This window comes from Hylaeus volcanicus, chromosome 4, assembly GCF_026283585.1.
Source record: "Hylaeus volcanicus isolate JK05 chromosome 4, UHH_iyHylVolc1.0_haploid, whole genome shotgun sequence".
In the NCBI taxonomy this organism is placed as follows: domain Eukaryota; kingdom Metazoa; phylum Arthropoda; class Insecta; order Hymenoptera; family Colletidae; genus Hylaeus; species Hylaeus volcanicus.
This window is the reverse complement of record NC_071979.1, coordinates 19,145,594-19,164,561: the sequence shown is the minus strand read 5'-3', so window position 1 is coordinate 19,164,561 and position 18,968 is coordinate 19,145,594. Positions and strand designations below refer to the sequence as shown.

Below are 18,968 nucleotides of genomic sequence, written 5' to 3'. Positions count from 1 at the left end.
TTAGTACTTCACCTACTCATACGTTAGTGGCGCTAGTTTACCTCTGCGCACTCTTCTGTGAAGCACAAAATCTCACGTAGTAGTCTATCTTCTAATTATATAATCTATTTAGCTCGTAAAGTTAGACAGCCTGTTTGTTTTTGTTTAGAGCAAAAATATTGAAACCCATTTCGCGCCTTTTTCACCGAATACAATTCTAGTGCTCATTATTCAATTACTTGCGTCTACATGCATGATAGCGATAATTTAATAAAGCAAGATGAACAGGAAACCTTTTTCAACACATTCTGCTCCGAAGAAGGCCAAATATCAGTAAGTTTTCGCAATACTAATTGAAAAATTCATTTTAACCTTATATCATTATAAATCTTTAATTGATATTTCAATTGTTAACAGGAACGAAGATGAGGACGATTACCCTGGTTCGTTTGAAGCAGAATTGGCTAATATGGATGAAATAGATGATGATTTTGGAGATGCATCACAAGCTATTGAAGAGGTGTATAAAAATCAAATGAAACTTTTATCTTTCTATAAACACATTTATAATAAAAATGAAATTAGTAACGACCTATTATGTTAAAAAAACTTACATGAAATCATTTAGGTACACCACTGATTAGTATTTTATTATTTTAGCCAGCTGATGTACCATTAAAAAATGAATCAAAAGCAGTGAGTTAATCCCCATAATAGAAACGTCTATGTTTTGATGTATGCTCCCAACTTAATATCATTTATTCATGTATTGATTTACCATGTTACAACTATGCACATCATTTTCTATTCACTCGCTGCTTTTTTTTGTTACATTTGTGTTGCTACAATGCCTTATCAAATATAATGTTCTGCTACTTTTGTCTGGTAGTTCATAGGTCCAATGACAAAATAACCTACCAAACATATTTCATATTATTAAATTATTTCTAATAGGGTCCTGAACAAGAAAACACATTTTCAAAGTGGAATAGACCTCCTCCACCACAACTAAATCCACAAAAGGATGGGTTAACTTTTCAACAAATAGAAATTGACCATTACATAGGTAACTTATTACTATTACAAAAAGGACTTCTGATTTATAATACTTTTATAATATTTATTAAGGTGCACCATTACATGGAATGCCTGGAAGTAAAATAGGTCCTGTACCAATAATGAGAATGTACGGTGTCACAGAACTGGGAAACTCTGTTTGTTGCCATGTCCATGGATTTTGTCCTTACTTGTACGTTTTAGCACCACCTAACTTTACAGATCATCACTGCAAGCCATTCAAGGTACACAATTGTCAAAATTATTTGTATCTCTTAATTTAAACATTTTTAATTACTTGTACTTTATACTTTATCCAGGATGCTTTGGATAAAGCTGTGTTAAAAGATATGAGGTCAAATCCATATAATATTGGGGAAGCCATCTTAGCCGTCGAGCGAGTATATAAACAAAATATGTTTGGATACACAGGAAATGAGAAATCACTGTTTTTAAAAATTACAGTAGCAGTGCCAAAATTGATAGCACCTTGTAAGAGGTTGCTCGAGAATGAAGTCATTTTTACTGAATTTAATCACAAGTACAGTGCCTTTGAAAGCAATATCGATTTTGATATTAGGTGTGTACAGAAAATCCGAACTCAATTTCATTGTTTCCAAGCTTTCTCTTTCAATGTATTGTGTTCGTTTAAGGTTCATGGTCGACAGATCAGTTGTTGGGTGTTCATGGATCGAATTGCCTGCAAAAACTTGGAAATTACGCGGTCATCACGGACATAACTTACCATTGACTACAAGATGCCAAATAGAAGTAGATGTTGCATGGGATAGCTTCATTGCTCATGCACCAGAAGGAGAATGGTCGAAACTTGCACCATTCAGAATACTTAGTTTCGATATTGAATGCGCGGGACGTAAAGGTATAGTTTGCTTTAACATAACAATTGTAAATTGTTTAGTTCTTTGCATAAACTTTATTTACAAATATAGGCATTTTCCCCGAACCAAATCACGATCCTGTCATACAAATTGCCAATATGGTGATAAGGCAAGGAGAACCAGAACCTTTTTTACGAAATATTTTTACGCTTGATACGTGTGCGCCTATCGTTGGTTGCCAAGTCATAAGTTCTGATAAAGAAAGCGTAATGTTGGAGGTACAAACGCTTTAAAGTTCCATTATTACATGGATCATTATTAAACCAAATCAATAATTTATTTTATTTCCTTTAGAAATGGGCTGACTTCGTGAGACAATCAGATCCTGATATTTTTACAGGTTACAACATAAATAATTTTGACTTCCCTTATTTAATTAATCGTGCAAAGCATCTTAATGTGAAAAACTTCGAATACCTTGGTAGAATAAAAAATATAAAGTCTGTGATTAAAACTCAAGTACTTCAGAGCAAACAGATGGGTAAACGTGAGAATAAATCCATCAACTTTGATGGGAGAGTTCCATTTGACCTCTTACTGGTAAAGACAATTATGCTTAAGTCTGTCACAAATTCTAGTACACAGTACAAAATTAAAGTTATGTTCACATCTAGGTTCTGGTCAGAGATTACAAACTGCGATCTTACACTTTGAACGCCGTCTCTTATCACTTTCTGCAGGAGCAGAAAGAAGACGTTCACCACAGTATTATCACAGATTTACAAAATGGCAACGCGCAGACACGTCGAAGGCTTGCTGTTTATTGTTTGAAGGACGCCTACTTACCGCTCAGATTGTTGGATAAATTAATGTGTATTATTATTTACATGGAAATGGCAAGAGTTACCGGCGTTTCTATATACAGTTTGTTAACGCGTGGACAGCAGATAAAAGTTATCTCACAGCTTTTAAGAAAGGTCCGTCGCGATATTTCTTTCATTGTTATCTATAAAAATTCAAATGTAATATTATAGAGAACTGATTTCAGACTCGAGAGAAAAATTACTTGATGCCCGTACACCATGGCCAAGGTAGCGAAGAACAGTTCGAGGGTGCTACAGTAATAGAACCGAAACGTGGATACTATAGTGACCCTATTGCTACTTTGGATTTCAGTTCCCTGTATCCCAGTATTATTATGGCGCACAATTTATGTTATACGACGCTATTGAATCACGAGAGACAAGTTAAATATAAAATCAACGCTGACGACATAACTGTGACTCCGAGCAACTCGAAGTTCATCAAAGGTAACGTAAGAAAAGGGATCCTTCCTGAAATTTTGGAGAATCTTTTATCGGCCAGAAAGGTAGCAAAGGCTGAATTAAAGAAAGAGACTGATCCGTTGAAGCAGAAGGTCTTGGATGGTAGACAGTATGCTTTGAAAGTATCAGCTAACTCTGTGTATGGCTTCACCGGCGCCCAAATGGGGAAGTTACCGTGTTTGGAAATATCAGCGGTGAGATTCTATAATACAGTCATTATGTAGAGTACTCTGTAGAGTAGTTAAAATGTACTCTCTTATAAACACATTGCAGAGTGTAACTGCATACGGACGCACCATGATAGAACAAACAAAACATGAAGTAGAGAAAAAGTACTGTGTATCAAATGGATACAACAATGATGCTGTTGTTATATACGGAGACACTGATTCAGTCATGGTTAAATTTGGCGTTAAGACCATCGAAGAAGCAATGGAACTTGGAAGAGAAGCAGCGGAATATGTAACGTCGAAATTCCTCAAGCCTATAAAATTAGAGTTTGAAAAAGTATATTTCCCATATTTATTAATTAACAAAAAGAGGTACGCTGGTTTGTATTTTACACGTCCCGATAAGTACGATAAAATGGATTGCAAGGGTCTTGAAACGGTGCGGAGAGACAATTGTCCCTTGGTAGCGAACATGATGAATACGTGCTTGCAGAAATTACTCATCGACAGGTAATCAAACGGTGAATCTATGATCAAGGAATATAATTTCTTAGAATCTCCATAATAAAATTATTATTCACAACAGGAATCCCACTGAAGCGCTAAATTATGCGAAGCAAATTATAAGCGATCTTTTATGTAACCGCATCGACATATCTCAGCTGGTGGTGACGAAAGAGTTAACCAAAACTGACTATACAGCCAAGCAAGCGCACGTGGAGTTAGCAGCAAAAATGAAGAAACGAGACGCGGGAACCGCTCCTAAACTCGGAGACAGAGTTCCCTATGTCTTCATAAAGGCTGCAAAGGGAACACCTGCTTATCAGAAAGCAGAGGATCCAATCTATGTGTTAGAGAACAATATTCCCATTGACACGAATTATTATTTAGAAAATCAATTGTCCAAACCACTTGTACGTATCTTCGAACCAATTCTGGGCGATAAGGCGGAATCTCTTTTGCTGAAAGGAGATCATACGCGCACAAGATCCGTTGCCACATCCAAAGTCGGTGCCCTCTCTGCCTTCACACGTAAGAAGGAAGTGTGCTTAGGTTGCAAAGCTGTTTTAACACCGAACAGGGAGAAGATAGCTCTGTGTCAATATTGTGAACCAAAGGAGGCCGAATTCTTTCAGACTGAATTGTATGCTGGTAGAAAATTGGAAGAAAAATTTTGTAGGTTATGGACGGAATGTCAAAGATGTCAGGGAAGTCTTCATCAAGAAGTAATTTGCACGAGGTTCGTCTTAAAAAAACCTATCCTTATGAAATTTTATGGATAATAGTTATGAGGCTATCGTCTTTTCATTTTAGTCGTGACTGCCCGATATTCTACATGAGAAAGAAGGTTCAGATGGAATTGGACACCCAAATGAAACGTATCGAAAGATTTGGAATTCCAGAGTGGTAGTCATTGGAAGACATGCTTAGGTATACACATGTATAGGATAATTACTAATGAATATATAAGTCATTGTTATTTCAAATAAATTTGTAGTTTTTTACACGGGCGTATTTTCTCCTCTGATGTTTGAAAATATAGATTATTTTTATAGCTTGTTAAATTATTTCAGCTTAAAAACAACAGATTATTAATAGTAATGCATTAGAACACATAATACTAAATTAGAATAAATTACAAGCATAGCTGAATTTGCATAAAACATTTAATTGTTTTGCAAGATTTTTGTACAAATTATGTGTAGAAAAATTAGTTTATTACTTTCACTATCGATCGTGTACGATCATATCTCGAAGTTCCCTATCATATATCGTGTATCCTCGTATAACATAAATGGATAAATATTTTATAGGTACATAGGAACGTCTACTTCAGAAAGCTCAAGAATTATATATTTTTTTTGTGTGTAAATAATTTAAATGACTGATCAGAATGTAATCAATGCTTGGAATATTTATTATGAAATAGTGTCTATATTTATTTTAAATACATAAATTAATTATCAAATTTCAGTACATTGCTCCATAAATGCGGTTGATCAACGTACTTAAATATTATTTGTTATTATTTGGTATATGAACTGAAATTATTCAAATGAAACAGATCACGTTTAAACGAAAACTAACGCGTGCACTTTAGTTTTTCTTTTTTTTGTTAGGTGCTGTTTTCAAATTAACATCACTTAAAATACTAATCTCGTTTTTATACGGCAGTATTAGATTTTTACGCAATTCTATGTATTCAAATTCATAAGTATTTAAGATGTTGTGCTTCATATGTAAAGCAAATTTTGTTGCGTTCATATGTTTTCTTTGTTTTATAGAAAAAAAATTGTTTACATTTCAGTGTCTTACATTATACGAATGAAATTAAATCAGTTACACATATGTACATAATTATTCACACAGCGTGTCAAACTATCGACACGTTAAACGATTTCCAATTATACTGCAATGTCTATGAATGATAGCCTTGATTGATGTAATAGGAAAAGTGATATATTTATATCAATGTACACCATGCTTTATATCGCCAATTATAAGAATGAACTTGCACTTTTTCTGATGGAATTTATTTAAAAAAAGGAATTTTTATGTTGTATTGCTTCGTGAGTGGTAAAAGTCGCTTAGTTAGTATATCAAAGTAATAAAAGCAGAATTGTGGAAACGATAAAATGCCAAATATTGATGAGCAAAGTAATACTTACATCAAGAGATCGTCTATTTTTATTTCAGTTTAAGTTTCGTAGAAAGATAAAACTTTCTAGTTTTATTCCGTGTTTCACATTACGCAAGGTATGATAAATCTTAGATTAGATTCTTCATGGAAATTGTAAGGCTATTTAAAATATAATTGTAATAAATAAACATAATGATACGCCCAGCTCAGCATGGGTGATTCAAAGTGACAGTCATATGACTAGTCTTCTCAGTAAGGCTTGGGTAAAAAAGATACTTTAATAATGTTAATCATTTTCTACTTTGCAGCGCGTTCGACAGCCAATCCATCGCTTGGTCGAGACCCTCGCCTTTCGTCGCGGATGTTTTAAATATTTGGAACGTTCTGTTTTTAAGGGCGTCCAATCCAAGCGCCTGATGAACTTCGGCAACGCTTAAACAACCTGCCATATCTTGTTTATTTGCCAAGACTACCAAGATAGCACCTTGTAATTCTTCTTCCTAAAAATGCACAAATATTTATTCTGTAATATCGATAATTTCGTCGTATCTTACGATAAACGAGAAGTTGATTTTCATCGTTCTTACTCTTCAATAGGTATTTTTAAATGAAAATTATATTTCATGTTTTAGTATGTAGTAATGTAATGTGATTTAATCTGGTAATCCCTAATTTTACGTTAGTCTAACAAAAAATACTCACTCTCAACATGTAAATTAATTCATCTTTTGATATGCCTATCCTATCTTTGTCTGCTGAATCCACAACATAAATTATTGCATCTGTATTCGAGTAATAACACCTCCAATATGGTCTGTAAATTTGAAAAATGATGTCATCATAAATTAACATGCCTAAGATTACATATCTACGAATCTTAACATCTTAAATGTTGAGATAAATAAAAGTAAATAAAGTATATTATCATTTGATACATCTAGGATATATTCAACATACCGTATACTAGTCTGACCACCAAGATCCCACACTTGAAACTTTAAATTTTTATATGTAACTTGTTCTACATTGAACCCTATAGTAGGTATTGTTGTAACCACCTCACCCACCTGTAATCTAATGAATATCATTTTAAGGTAAATTGTAATTCTCAAGTGTATAAATTACATAAACTGATAATGATTAAGAAATTGTATGTCAACTTTATCATATACATCGAGTAACTATAATATTATGCCATTCAAATATCAGAGTTACTTGCTGTATCCGCGTGAAACGTAAACTGTCAAAGGAAACGCAAGCAAGCTTGTCAAGGTGGATCAAACCTGTATAAAATCGTGGTTTTCCCGGCTCCATCCAGGCCAAGAATTAAAATTCGCATTTCCCGGCTCCCGAGCAAATTGCGAAAATAACTGAGTAATCCTCCTGGAAAGATGAAAGCGTCAGACTGGTATACAAATGTTAGAGTAGCCGAGGAACTGTCCGCCGATCAACTCAGCATTTGTATTCACTCTAGATTCGACGATTCCGTGATCGTATATCCAGGAAAATATACCACATGACTCACCCATATCGAGAACCTGTTATTTCCAATTCATATAGTATGAATAAAAGTTTATTGTCAAATATAATAATCACACTTATGTTCAGAGAAACCGGGGCGCACACCCCTTTAACTATTCACAGATACGATCCCTCTTCGTTTCACTTGCTGACTTGTATCATTACTTCCAACTTGTGTGAAGTTTGCTGCTGTTCCTTGCGATATCGATATATCATAGAGTAATCACTATACAAAGTGTCACCATTGTTGTTTGTGATTCCCCAATGCCCTGTGGCGACCTCTACGATGAAGATTCGAAACACGAGGTACGAACAAGGAGAGTTGAATCTCAGTAGATATGATTAATAATTTTGATTAAATTTTACTTTGGGGAACTAAAAATTATTGACTTTTATTTTTATCATTTAGTAGTTTTAGATGAGTAGAATTCATAAATCTAAGTTTTAATGTTAGGTATGCAACAGTTTAAAAGTTATGAGTATATAAAACTGAGCACTTTTTATCGATGGTCAATTAGGTAGGGAACGTCATTCTTCTGATCACATATTGTAAACAGATGTTCATAGATGGCGTGCACTTATGCGGGATTCTTTAAGTGTTCGGTTGCACTTTATTTTACATCTTTTACAATCTCCTCGCAAAGGGAGAAAAGTCTCCCTTTATTCGCCGTATATTCTATATAAAAAGTAAAAAACTTACTAGCTACTAGCTAACAAACAAGTAAACTTTTACTTATACTTTTACTGCATCAGTACGAAGGTACACGATAGGTCGTTAAGAAAGTTTCGCAAAACTTTTCCGTTCCAGTTCTTACTTTTTTTTTTCATTCGTGGATTTTAATAGCAAATTTATAAGTTATAAATAGATTCCTTGAATTTTTTTCTTCTAACGTGAAGGGAATGCAATTGAAATTTCTACTATTTTATATTTTACGTTTGTTGATTTTAAAACGAAGATTTCAGTACAGTATAATAGGAGAAAGATACTTTCAGAATCTGAAATGAATGTGGTCGCTTGTGAGAGTGCCTTTATAAAAATATTATATGGAAATGGAGAGTTCACCTGCATAAACGTGTTCAAGCTCAGTTCCAGGAACCCACCAGCTGTTACGTCCGGGGGAGACATGCATTTTTCCAACACCAGTAGGTATAATAATTTTGTGTTTGGTGGTGCGTTATACCAAAACATCTTGCATCTACAAAAACGTAGTGCATACAATGCAATTAATCGAAAATACCATTCACATTTTTGGTTCTAAACGTTGTAGCATTGCAAACAAACAATAATTATGATTAAAGTAGGGTAGGAAAGCAGACAACAGTAGTGTTAATGCTTCACAAATTCGAAATCACTTAAATAGAAATCATTTAAATAGAATAAAAATTGTTTTTTCCATCTGAAATTTAGTATGCTAAATATGGTTTTCCTCACATTTCTTGGAAGTTCTCCTCATTCGCGTTTTTCACCCACTGGCCCACTATGTTCAGAAAAAACATTTGACCCACTTGGCCTACCATAAATATACACAACGCCACGTATTGATAAGTCAATTCCACATTCGACAGCTGAGCTTGGGGAATCGAATTGAGAAATAAATTATATAACATTCGTAGCACAATCGGATGGAGTAAATATCAAATGTTTGGTCGAATTGTAACTTGCCTGCAGGAGTACGGATGATAGCAATATTATCATTAGTGTTACTACGGTGAAGAGTATTGTGTCGTTGAATTCTTCGATTTCCCGTATGTATCTACGCCAACGTTATCAGAAACGGTTTGCATCGTCCGATGTATGTTAAAATTACACGTAAGTTTGCGTGAAATTAAAAGTATTTGTTAGATTTAGTATTGATCAGCTTTATTTCATTTATTTTAAAATGCTGCTTTGATTGTGAATTAAGAAATACATTCTGCCAAATAAGTACCAGGAATCATTTAATAAAACACAAAATATTAGTTCAATCGCCTTCACGATCCTCACAATAACTCGATATCAAGGTAGACTGATTTGGCAGGGTGATGTTTTCACTGATTTGCTTACATTACAATCGTAATCGTAACAGTATTTTCAGGTGTTTCCAGCCATACAAAATTTGTTGCCTTAAAACCGTCTTCAGATTCATGTTCCCCACTCCAAAAAGATCTAATAAACCATGCTTTCGTCAAAATTAAAAATAAAAAATTTTCATTAAAAATAATTCATGCCAATTAGGGTACAGTTAAATAGGGTAATTTCCTAAAAATTTTTATTTTGACGAAAGCGTCGTTTTCTAAGTTTTCTTGGGGTCGAGGAACACGAATCTGAAGTCTGTTTTGTGGCAAAAAATTTCTATGGCTGAAAATCCCTGAAAATACGATCGAAATCGCAGACAAATTTGCGATTTTTAACATCTCCAAAGAAACAGCGCAAAAAATTTCGTTGGCAGTACAAAATTTAAGACAAATTCTTTGTTCGATATTCTTGACCATTTTAAAAATCGCCGAGCACACTTGACGGCAACTAGCGAAACCAGTTGCTGTGGGCAAGCCAGTTAACACACGACGTCAACACTCTACGAGACAAATAGATGTCCAGCTGCAAATTTCCAGCAAAAAATCGTTTTTCATATATTTTACTCGAACATTTTAAATGAACAATTCACGGTACTTATTTGACAGAATGTAAAAGCAACGATAACTGGTATCATTGGGAGCTCGAGTGATTTATTTCTTTTTCTTTTTTATTGAAATCTAAGCACAGGTATTTCAAGAAGTGTTAGATAGAAAAGTACACGACTAAGCGTGGTCTACAAAGAATATCTTCAATTAGTCACCGTTGTATCACCTTCCTAATAGACATTTACGAAGCTAGATACAAAGAAACGCAGTTCATCTATGCTCCCGATAATGTACAGCGTTTAAAATCAGGTTTAGGCATCGTAATCGTTTCAGAGTACGGCGAGCACGTGAAATAATGGCGCCACAGGTACACGATCATGGTGCCGAGTGCAGGTTATTTAAAGTTTAATTGGCAATACTAACTCTATAGCTCTTTTGTGGCTATCGATGGATCGACACATTCTCACGTAACTATTATCTTTCGTCTTAGTGTAATGATACCTTTCATCCACAGCGAGCTTGAAACGATACCTGCAACCATTTACGAGGCTTTGATGCAATAATCGAGGCCCTACTACGCTAAGATTCCATTAAACCAGTAAAATTTGCGTGCTGTCCATCTGAGGAAAGGACTAAGATTTTTTTACCTGTAAATCTTACATAAATCGCTTACCCACTTATATCCAGCAGGGCACAACCATGTTGCACAGTAGACACCAAGTTCATATCGTACATTATGTACGAAAGTACGCTTGCTAACGCGCACATCATCTCGTGACCGATTATGAAATAATAATATTTATCTTCGTCCACGAAGTAGTAGCTTGGATATAACAACACACGGCCTCGCGATTCGTTTAGGGGTGCAACGAGGTCCATGATGCGTGGCATGATAGGTAGAAGACCGTATGAAAATGAGCACGAAAACAAAATCACTGGAAAGATACAGGGCGGAATATAAGGATCGAGTATAATACATTATCGAGCGTATGAATAAAAACAATGCGGTATGAGTTCAATATGGCAAAGTGTAATTTTTGATAGAAATGACTTAAATCGACAGAATCTTTATTACTTGATTATACATTTCCAGTTATTATCTTTCTCTTCCATTATCGAAGAGAGTATCGAAAAAAGGGAACCATTAAAAACCGCTAATTTCTTTGGAATAATCAAATAAATTCAATATTAACGTGCAGGTTAAGCGTTTTTTTATGATTTTCTCACCCGTATATATCACTGATAAGATTACTGACTTCTTCGTATGGGATTCCAAAATTTGCATCTCCTCTTTCGGCCTTGCCGTTTGCCAATCGGATACGATACCACTCAGAAGATGAGACATCTGAAATTTGGCCGATGCATTACCTAACCGTATTAAAAGACTTCGAAATCCCAATCGAGATCTCACCTTGTCTTCGTCTTTTAGAGTTATTGCGTATTTCGTAATTCCTACGAACGCCGTAATTAGATATGGTGTTTGTTTTAACAATATTCTGAAGCTATATTCTTTCGTTATATTTGCAATCTACGGTTTGAAGGAAAGAAGGTTATTCACCAATGTAGGATAAACCTTCTTGTTAACGATGAATGGTTAGTATGGTTTTTAATAGAAGCACCCTTTATGTAACATGTTACGCCGCAAATAATCTGTATACTAAGGGAGTTGCTGGTCTAAAAAGTTTGGGAACCTCTGCATCATAATGTTACATAAATTTGTAAATATAGGACGCAGAATAAAATTAAACGAGTCTGAAAAAAGCAAATTTTTGAACTAAAATAACAACAGTTATCAGTAGCGAGAATATCGAAAGTAATAAAAAGTAGTCGTACAAAATTCGTAATAATACCAATATTACGAAGTAATACACAATTTCTTAAAAAATGTTGAAGATTATGACAAAAAGAAAAGTACTGGTCGATCGTCGTCGTTATCCGATCGTGATAAGCAAGAAATTTTACGTGTAGCTTTCAATTCGTTGTTAATAACGAAGGAAATAATGGAAAAATTTAGTGTTGCAAGTGTTCGTCGAGTCCTACTATCCTGCAAAAATATTAAGAGGCTAAAATTAAGAAAGAAACCTCCGTTAACAGCGGGACACAAAGCAGAACGTCTACGATTTGAGAACGAAAGAGTGCATCGGAAAAAGAAATGGAGAAGGGTATTATTTTCAGACGAAAAGAAAATTTAACCTGGTGGTACTGATGGCTTCCAATATTATTTTCATGACATAGGAGCCAGCGTAATCGTGTGGGCTGACATGTATAATAAAATTCGGCAAGACAAGTATCAAGTTCATCCATGGGAGAATGAATAGTTTCCAATACATAAATTTAATCAAGGAACAAATAAACAATCATGCAGAACGCATTTCTGGACCTGATTAAATCTTTCAACAAGACAATGCATTTGTACACACATCAAGATTGGTCCAATCATATTTTATTGAACAATATTATTATGATTAATGTTATTGTATCGATGCCAAATCGTACAATAGAAGTAATAGAAAATAAAAGAGGATGTACCCATTATTAAATAAGTATATGTGTTTGATAAGTAGTTATTGTTAGTTAAAATTTATCTTGATTATCATTATTTTATTATACATGTTCTACCATTTCGTTCTTAAAATTAATAAACTTTTTTGTGACACACTAAACCTTATAATATTTTAAATTATTTTCAACGAACCGCATATTTCGAGCTCATAATATTTTCATATTATACGTCACAATCGTAAAACTTCACATGCGTCACCTGGGCTATTTTTTTTGACGAGGAGTGTACGAGAAGCTATCGTGTCCCTTGATCGATTCATGAGGGACGGTTCTAGACAAGAAAATCTTAGCTACACAATTTTACATATCGTAAAAATACTTTATTTTCGGTAAGAATAGTTGAAAGCTTTCTTAGTTACATCAATTATCCAACGAGGAAAACGCTAGCCAATGGGGTTTGTGAATGGATTGGCGATGTGGTAATTTTTAAACAATCATCCCGTAGTTCTGTATCCCCGTTATTTGTTCAAATTTCGATTCGAAATTTCTAGAGATTATTTTCAAAACATCGAACTTTCAGATAACGCAATAAAATAAAAGTGATCTTTTCGTCCACCTAAACCGACATGCTCCTTAAGTTCCAAGTAAAATTAAATGCTAATAACTTGTTGTCCTATTATGTGAAAATTCTCTTATCTAAACACTCTCATCCTCCAATTAATTCTTTACACATATGTCCAATTAATTGACACATACTTGGACTATAGTGGCCGATATTCCGAGACTCAACCACATAATTCGCACCACTATCTTATGCGATTTATTTTGACGCATCCATATCCCGCAGATCATTCCAATGTATCTATTGATTGGTAAAGCTCGTTTCTCTATAGCGAGCGTGTCCATCGTGAGAACGTAAACTACTGAACGCTCTGTTTGGCTCGCTGGATGTATCCGTCCTCTTCCCAGTGAATTTTTCCCCAGTGAACAATTCTGGGAGTAATTTGCCATTTCGTTTCACGATGCGTCACGTTTCCAGTTGTTGAATTATTTTGTAGACAATTAGAGAGTCTCCGTGCACGCAGCAATCCCGACACGGAGACAGGTGTGCATCATGTATTTTTTATACGGCCGATCGATCGAATGTTATCCCGTGACATTTTCATCGTGTGTAACTGCTGCTTAGGAACGTTTCGTCTGGTTGTTACAAGTAGTTTAATGCCACTTTTCGCTACCCAGAAGTTACTGCGTTTGGAATCGACATGTGAAATAACATACGTGTCTCCTTAGGAGGGTAAGCTATACTGCGGGGCGCCATGAATCCTAAAAGGAGCCAGTTGGTCGCCATGATCCAGCAAGGGAGAAGGGTTCGCCGAATCTGGACTGATTGGATTGTAGTTGACTTTGATTGAAATATAAAGGATTTCTCAAGAGGCGTGTAAGATTTTTCTCTGATAAAACAAACAAAGTTTTTACTCTAAGCGAATCATGTTTTTCATCATTCGTTAAATCTAGAAATCTGGATTCTAACTTCATCGTTTTGTTACGAGCCAGGGCGACAGCGACGCGCGTGTGAGCCCCGTGAGTGGGTTGAATTCAAGAATCGAAGAAGATACGATTAGTCCTGTTTATTTCAATGGATCCAAAGATTGAGGATGGAGTAGAAATCGCAGACGACTCTGACGCGAAGTCAGACAGCTGCTGGGAATTGGTATCTCCCGGTAAAGGGTAACCGTTGGGGAGGTTAGGTAAAGAATAAAAAAGGAAAGATTGATATCTCCCAATTAAGGGTAACCGTAGGATCGGTATCTCCCGGTAAAGGGTAACCGTTGGGAAGGTTACGTAAGGATTGAATCGTATCGTTGGAATATAGTACGCGTCGTGGATAAAGCCTCGCAACTATTAATTCGAAACAAATAATAACTCGAGCGGTAAAGTTATTATGTCGTGGGGTCGTTACACTGGTTAGGATTGCTTATTCCAATGGCGAAGGTTTAATAACGATTTAACAGACCTTTTAAGGTTAACAAATGATTATATATTCAAAACTGAATAATTCTAATGATACAATTGTACAGTGTCGTGTTGTCGCGGTTAGTGTATGAATTTAATTACCTAATTGTTGCACGGCGTTAACGCACTGGCGATGCGGGGGTCGAGAATGCTTCTATTGCCAAAATAAAATTGAAACCGGCTACGCGGATCTATATGGTTGATTGTGATAGAAAAAGGAACTGAAGCCCGATCTCACTGAAGCACTCTTTGCAGATGATCAACGTGATGCTACTCTACGTGACTCTACGCGTAACTCTTTCGTACTAATCCCCCGAGTAACGAAAATCATTGGTTCATATACCCCTGGATATTGATGGGGATACGTCAGTGGAAATTTGGCGGTTGAGATTTTCGTTACTCAGAGCTGAACATCTGTGTGACTTTAGGGAAAGTTTAGATAAGGGTTACCCACGCAACGCGAGTTAAAAGATGATTTTGAGAAAAGTATGGTACAGCTGCAGGTTGCACTTCGGTAAGACCAGACTCCATATTCCAAGGGGTAGATAAAATAAATGAACACGAGCTTCGAAAAGAACGGGTGTGCATACGTAACAGTTTCATTCAATGTTCATCTTGATGGAACCATAGACATATGAAGATATAGACCGAGCATAAACTGCTACTAATGCTAAGGGACGGTCTGATATTCGGGACGTGGAAGGCCGATCGCACACGGCGCAACCAAACCAGTTTCAAACCACTCTGAAACTACATAGTCGTATGTGACCGTGGATCTAGGTAAAACAAAGAGCGCAAACGGTTTGCAACACTAATTTCAAATCGATTGCGCCCGTTTGCGTTCGGCCGAAGGCATCTATCTGACATCGATTTATTTCGGCAAGAACTTGTTAGTATTCGGCTCACATTTCACATGTACACATATCGTACTGTGAATGTGTCGTATTTCCATATATTACATCAGATCACTTCACATCGCGTATCTTCGATTAATTGAGATGTCGAATAGTATAGCCTTGATCGCTTAGAAGCGCAAAACGTTTAAAAGACAAATAACGTACATCACGAATCACATAAAGTAAAATGTTAAATATAAAATTTACTATACAATAATTTAAATAAGTAATTATTTCCAAATTTAATATTCAGAACGCAAGATTGTTTGAATACTTCTAAATTTCCTTGCAATGTAAATCTAATATATTTGGTCTTAAAAAATAATAGAAAAGACTATAGTATTTTTATTGCTATGCACATACAATAATACATTAAATAACCAAAATAGTGTTATAGAAAAAAAAACAGATTCTATTTTAGAAAAATGTTAGAAAAAAGAAACAGATTGAAAATCACAGATTGTAATATGCAACTACGAAAAGCTGAACATATACGAGTCTATATTTTCATATGTCTATGGATGGAACGATCAAGAGCAAGATTCGTTTTCGTTCAATTATTTCCACGGCCAAATTCAGATTGTTGAACATATAATACATGAACTGGAACAAATTCTTTACGGGGCTAACAGACCATGAGAACGACAGAAACGAGGACGAGACGGAAACGGAGGACGAGGATGTCACGGATAGCAATGGTACCGTTTCGACTGAGAAAAGGTCGGAATGTCTCGGGATGCGTTTCAACAAGCTCTCGCGTAATCGTCTGTCGCAGCGGTGCATTAAACCTGCCTTTTTAACCGTCAACGCGGTAACATTTGTGAGTAATTATTAACGAGTAATTATACAATCATAGAGAACCAGAACTGAGTTACAAAAGAATGTTATGTTTTCGGGCGATTTTTAAAGGACTTTGGGATATCGTGCGTTTCGGAGCGTTTAAAGAATTAGAATTCAGCGATGTTCGAAGACGAGTCGATGAATTTGATGATTTGCACTTGGCGATGTCTTTATTCAATGTTCTGTCGTTTTACAATGTACTGTCATTTTTATTGTCTCTGATGACACGAAGGCGTGACCATATACATACCATACCATGTGATCGTGCTTCTAGCTTGCAGTCTTTGCGTCTTATCATAATATTCTTTAGCTGAACATATTTAGGCTTGATTGAGCAACGGTCGATCATATGGTGCAATTCGTGCATCAGGGCACAACAAGAATATTTGATCCATTATAGCCTACTGCGTATCAATATTGATACTATTTAGATTTCTTTAATTTTCTTTATTGACTGAATAACAGTATAATCAGAATAAAATCTAGACAGAGAAAGATTTTCTATTTTTTTCATTTTTACAAAAATGAAGACATGACACACTAAAAAATAAATGGTTTTGCAGAGGACATGATATTTTAAACCAGATCCAAGTTAGAAGAGTGGAACAAAGTTAATTAGTTTCCTTAGTCCAAAAGCAAGTGAAATACATATCTTTTAAGAATATTCGTTTTTAATAAAATGCCACTGTACAGAGTGTCCCAAAAATGTTGCAACTCCTTGAAAGGGATGGTTCGGGAGGTGATTTGAAACAACTTTTTCCTTAGCGAAATGTCCGGATGCGCTAGACAGCCACGGTAGCGGAAGCTACGCGCTAGACGGGCGGGCTCTGTTAATTCTATGTTGAAGTTTTTTAGGGGCTTAGAAACCTCAGATTTTCGAATTTTTCGAATTTTTTGCATTCGAGAGGTGACTCTCAGTCACCATTAGGTTTCACGCAGTAAATCTACAATACCTAATGTTTCTTTAGTTTTAATTTCTTTGGAGCTCGAAGTGTCAATAAAATGATTGTCGTCGAGGTAAAGGTGACCTAATTCTCAATTCTAGACAGCTTAGAATTCATGGCAATAGAATGCTAAGAAACATCTCGAGTTGCTAGCAAATACCAAAAAAAAAGCCTCGAGTGCAAAGGGTTAATATCTCCTTAACGAAACCTCGGACATTTTCGCTAAGGAAAAAGTTGTTTCAAATCACGCCTCGAATCATCCCTTTCAAGGATCTCCAACATTTTTGGGACACCCTGCATAGAAAGTGTTTCAAACCAAAAAATTCGATTTTTTGAAACGATCAAAGTGGTGTAAAGTCTGTAAACCCTTAAAACAGTGACCACCTAACACCATCAACATCCAGAGTTGTTTAATATAAATAAAGCTTGCAGGCATCGTTGGCGTTGTAACATCAATATGGACCCTCACCGATGATAAAATAATGTCGAGATTGATGGGACAGCATTTTTTCCTGATTACCATATTGTTCACCGGGTTCATTGGTTTTCTCACGTCCTTGCTAGGGATTGTTGGACTGGCTCGAAAGAGGCGAAAGCTTTTAAACATGGTACGTTCAATTTTGTCGAAAACAGAAGGGAAAAGAAAATCAGTGTTTTGTTTACCCCTCTGAGAGTGTCGCTTTTTTCAGTATGCCACATGTTGCTTACTGTTCCTCTGCATCATGTTCGTCAGTGCTATAATGAGCTTTTGGATCTTTGAGCACATCACGACAAACATCCAAAATGACATGGTCAGCTCCATGGAGACTTACCAATCGCTGTTATCGAGTAGAGAAGCTTGGGACAACACTCACAGACATGTAAGATAATCAACTTTGTTTATACACACTGAGAAGTATCTTGCACCTGGCACTCTCCATTTCCTTCCGAATACTTCAGAAAGGACTGTATTCTAGTTGAAGTGTTGTGGAATTAAGTCTTCGAGCGACTGGGCGAAGTATCGCATCGCCGTTCCAAAAAGTTGCTGCGCTACGTCTATCGAAGAAGTAAAGTTGAACTTTGTTTTCCTCGTTTTGTAAAACATACATAAACAAATATTTGTAGTGTATACGAATGACGGACGCTGTAGCATTCAAGACGGGGTGTTTAAGGAGCGCCGTGCTTGTACTCAGGACGCATATTCACGCTATAAGCATATCGGCCCTCCTAATTTTCCTGATAATAGTAAGTTAGCGTAGGTCTAAGCTAGGACTCGCGTTAATCCCTCGATATAACGACTAGAATTATCGTTATCACTGTTTGGTCGAATCTTTGATTTTTATGTTGTTTAGTTTACCTTCAAGCCTCTACTGAAATCAGGAAATGATTGCAAATTGTTCATCATGTTTGTTGGCGGTTGAATGAACAAAAGTTTGAGAAAAAAATTAAGATTAAAAGTTTCCAAGTAGCTCTTATTTTTAAGTAACAAGGTTAATAAGGGTAAATAGGATAATCATTATAATCAATACAGAGGTATAAGGTAAAGTATCTAACCCTTTGACTGCGGTACCATTTTCGCTGAGAATTCCAAGATGTGTAAAGGTGTGAATTTAAAAAAAATATTAGCTCATGGGGAATTATAAGTGGGAACTTTTTTGTATT

General features: G+C 35.7%; 3 protein-coding genes across 4 annotated transcripts; 2 read left to right on the top strand and 1 right to left on the bottom strand.

Moving 5' to 3' along the window:
• The first annotated feature begins 129 nt into the window (after positions 1 to 129).
• On the top strand, positions 130 to 6,459 carry LOC128874547 (DNA polymerase delta catalytic subunit). 2 transcript variants are annotated; one of them, XM_054119370.1, is made up of 15 exons: positions 130 to 312; positions 397 to 499; positions 640 to 675; positions 934 to 1,045; positions 1,108 to 1,280; positions 1,356 to 1,615; positions 1,689 to 1,915; positions 1,986 to 2,152; positions 2,229 to 2,474; positions 2,549 to 2,851; positions 2,923 to 3,393; positions 3,473 to 3,879; positions 3,956 to 4,609; positions 4,684 to 4,800; positions 6,319 to 6,459. In XM_054119370.1, the coding sequence occupies exons 1-14, from the start codon at positions 260 to 262 to the stop codon at positions 4,778 to 4,780; spliced, it is 3,309 nt and encodes a 1,102-aa protein (XP_053975345.1). In that variant the 5' UTR covers positions 130 to 259; the 3' UTR covers positions 4,781 to 4,800; positions 6,319 to 6,459. The 2 variants fall into 2 exon arrangements, with proteins under 2 accessions (XP_053975345.1, XP_053975347.1); XM_054119372.1 differs by lacking the exon at positions 640 to 675.
• Positions 6,040 to 7,713, bottom strand: LOC128874549 (ADP-ribosylation factor-like protein 1). Its single transcript, XM_054119374.1, has 5 exons — positions 7,536 to 7,713; positions 7,294 to 7,393; positions 6,968 to 7,084; positions 6,713 to 6,824; positions 6,040 to 6,510 (listed from the first exon to the last, which is right to left on the bottom strand). Exons 1-5 carry the CDS (start codon positions 7,537 to 7,539, stop codon positions 6,301 to 6,303), a joined length of 543 nt encoding a protein of 180 aa, XP_053975349.1. The 5' UTR covers positions 7,540 to 7,713; the 3' UTR covers positions 6,040 to 6,300.
• Positions 7,714 to 16,045: 8,332 nt separating this feature from the next.
• On the top strand, positions 16,046 to 18,727 carry LOC128875202 (CD151 antigen-like). The gene is made up of 6 exons (XM_054120590.1): positions 16,046 to 16,363; positions 17,753 to 17,935; positions 18,017 to 18,187; positions 18,284 to 18,373; positions 18,432 to 18,551; positions 18,659 to 18,727. The coding sequence occupies exons 1-6, from the start codon at positions 16,142 to 16,144 to the stop codon at positions 18,725 to 18,727; spliced, it is 855 nt and encodes a 284-aa protein (XP_053976565.1). The 5' UTR covers positions 16,046 to 16,141.
• The last annotated feature ends 241 nt before the right edge of the window (positions 18,728 to 18,968 follow it).

Excerpts from the sequence above, each read along its gene's own strand:
- LOC128875202 (XM_054120590.1), top strand. The coding sequence starts at position 16,142 with ATGAACTGGAACAAATTCTTTACGGGGCTAACAGACCATGAGAACGAC. Across the intron at positions 16,364-17,752 it reads CCGTCAACGCGGTAACATTT|CTTGCAGGCATCGTTGGCGT; the intron begins GTGAGTAATTAT and ends ATATAAATAAAG. Across the intron at positions 18,552-18,658 it reads TCCTAATTTTCCTGATAATA|TTTACCTTCAAGCCTCTACT; the intron begins GTAAGTTAGCGT and ends TATGTTGTTTAG.
- LOC128874549 (XM_054119374.1), bottom strand. Across the intron at positions 7,085-7,293 it reads AAAACCACGATTTTATACAG|ATTACAGGTGGGTGAGGTGG; the intron begins GTTTGATCCACC and ends GATATTCATTAG. Across the intron at positions 6,825-6,967 it reads GGTGGTCAGACTAGTATACG|ACCATATTGGAGGTGTTATT; the intron begins GTATGTTGAATA and ends TCAAATTTACAG.
- LOC128874547 (XM_054119370.1), top strand. The coding sequence starts at position 260 with ATGAACAGGAAACCTTTTTCAACACATTCTGCTCCGAAGAAGGCCAAA. Across the intron at positions 313-396 it reads CCGAAGAAGGCCAAATATCA|GAACGAAGATGAGGACGATT; the intron begins GTAAGTTTTCGC and ends AATTGTTAACAG. Across the intron at positions 676-933 it reads TAAAAAATGAATCAAAAGCA|GGTCCTGAACAAGAAAACAC; the intron begins GTGAGTTAATCC and ends TATTTCTAATAG.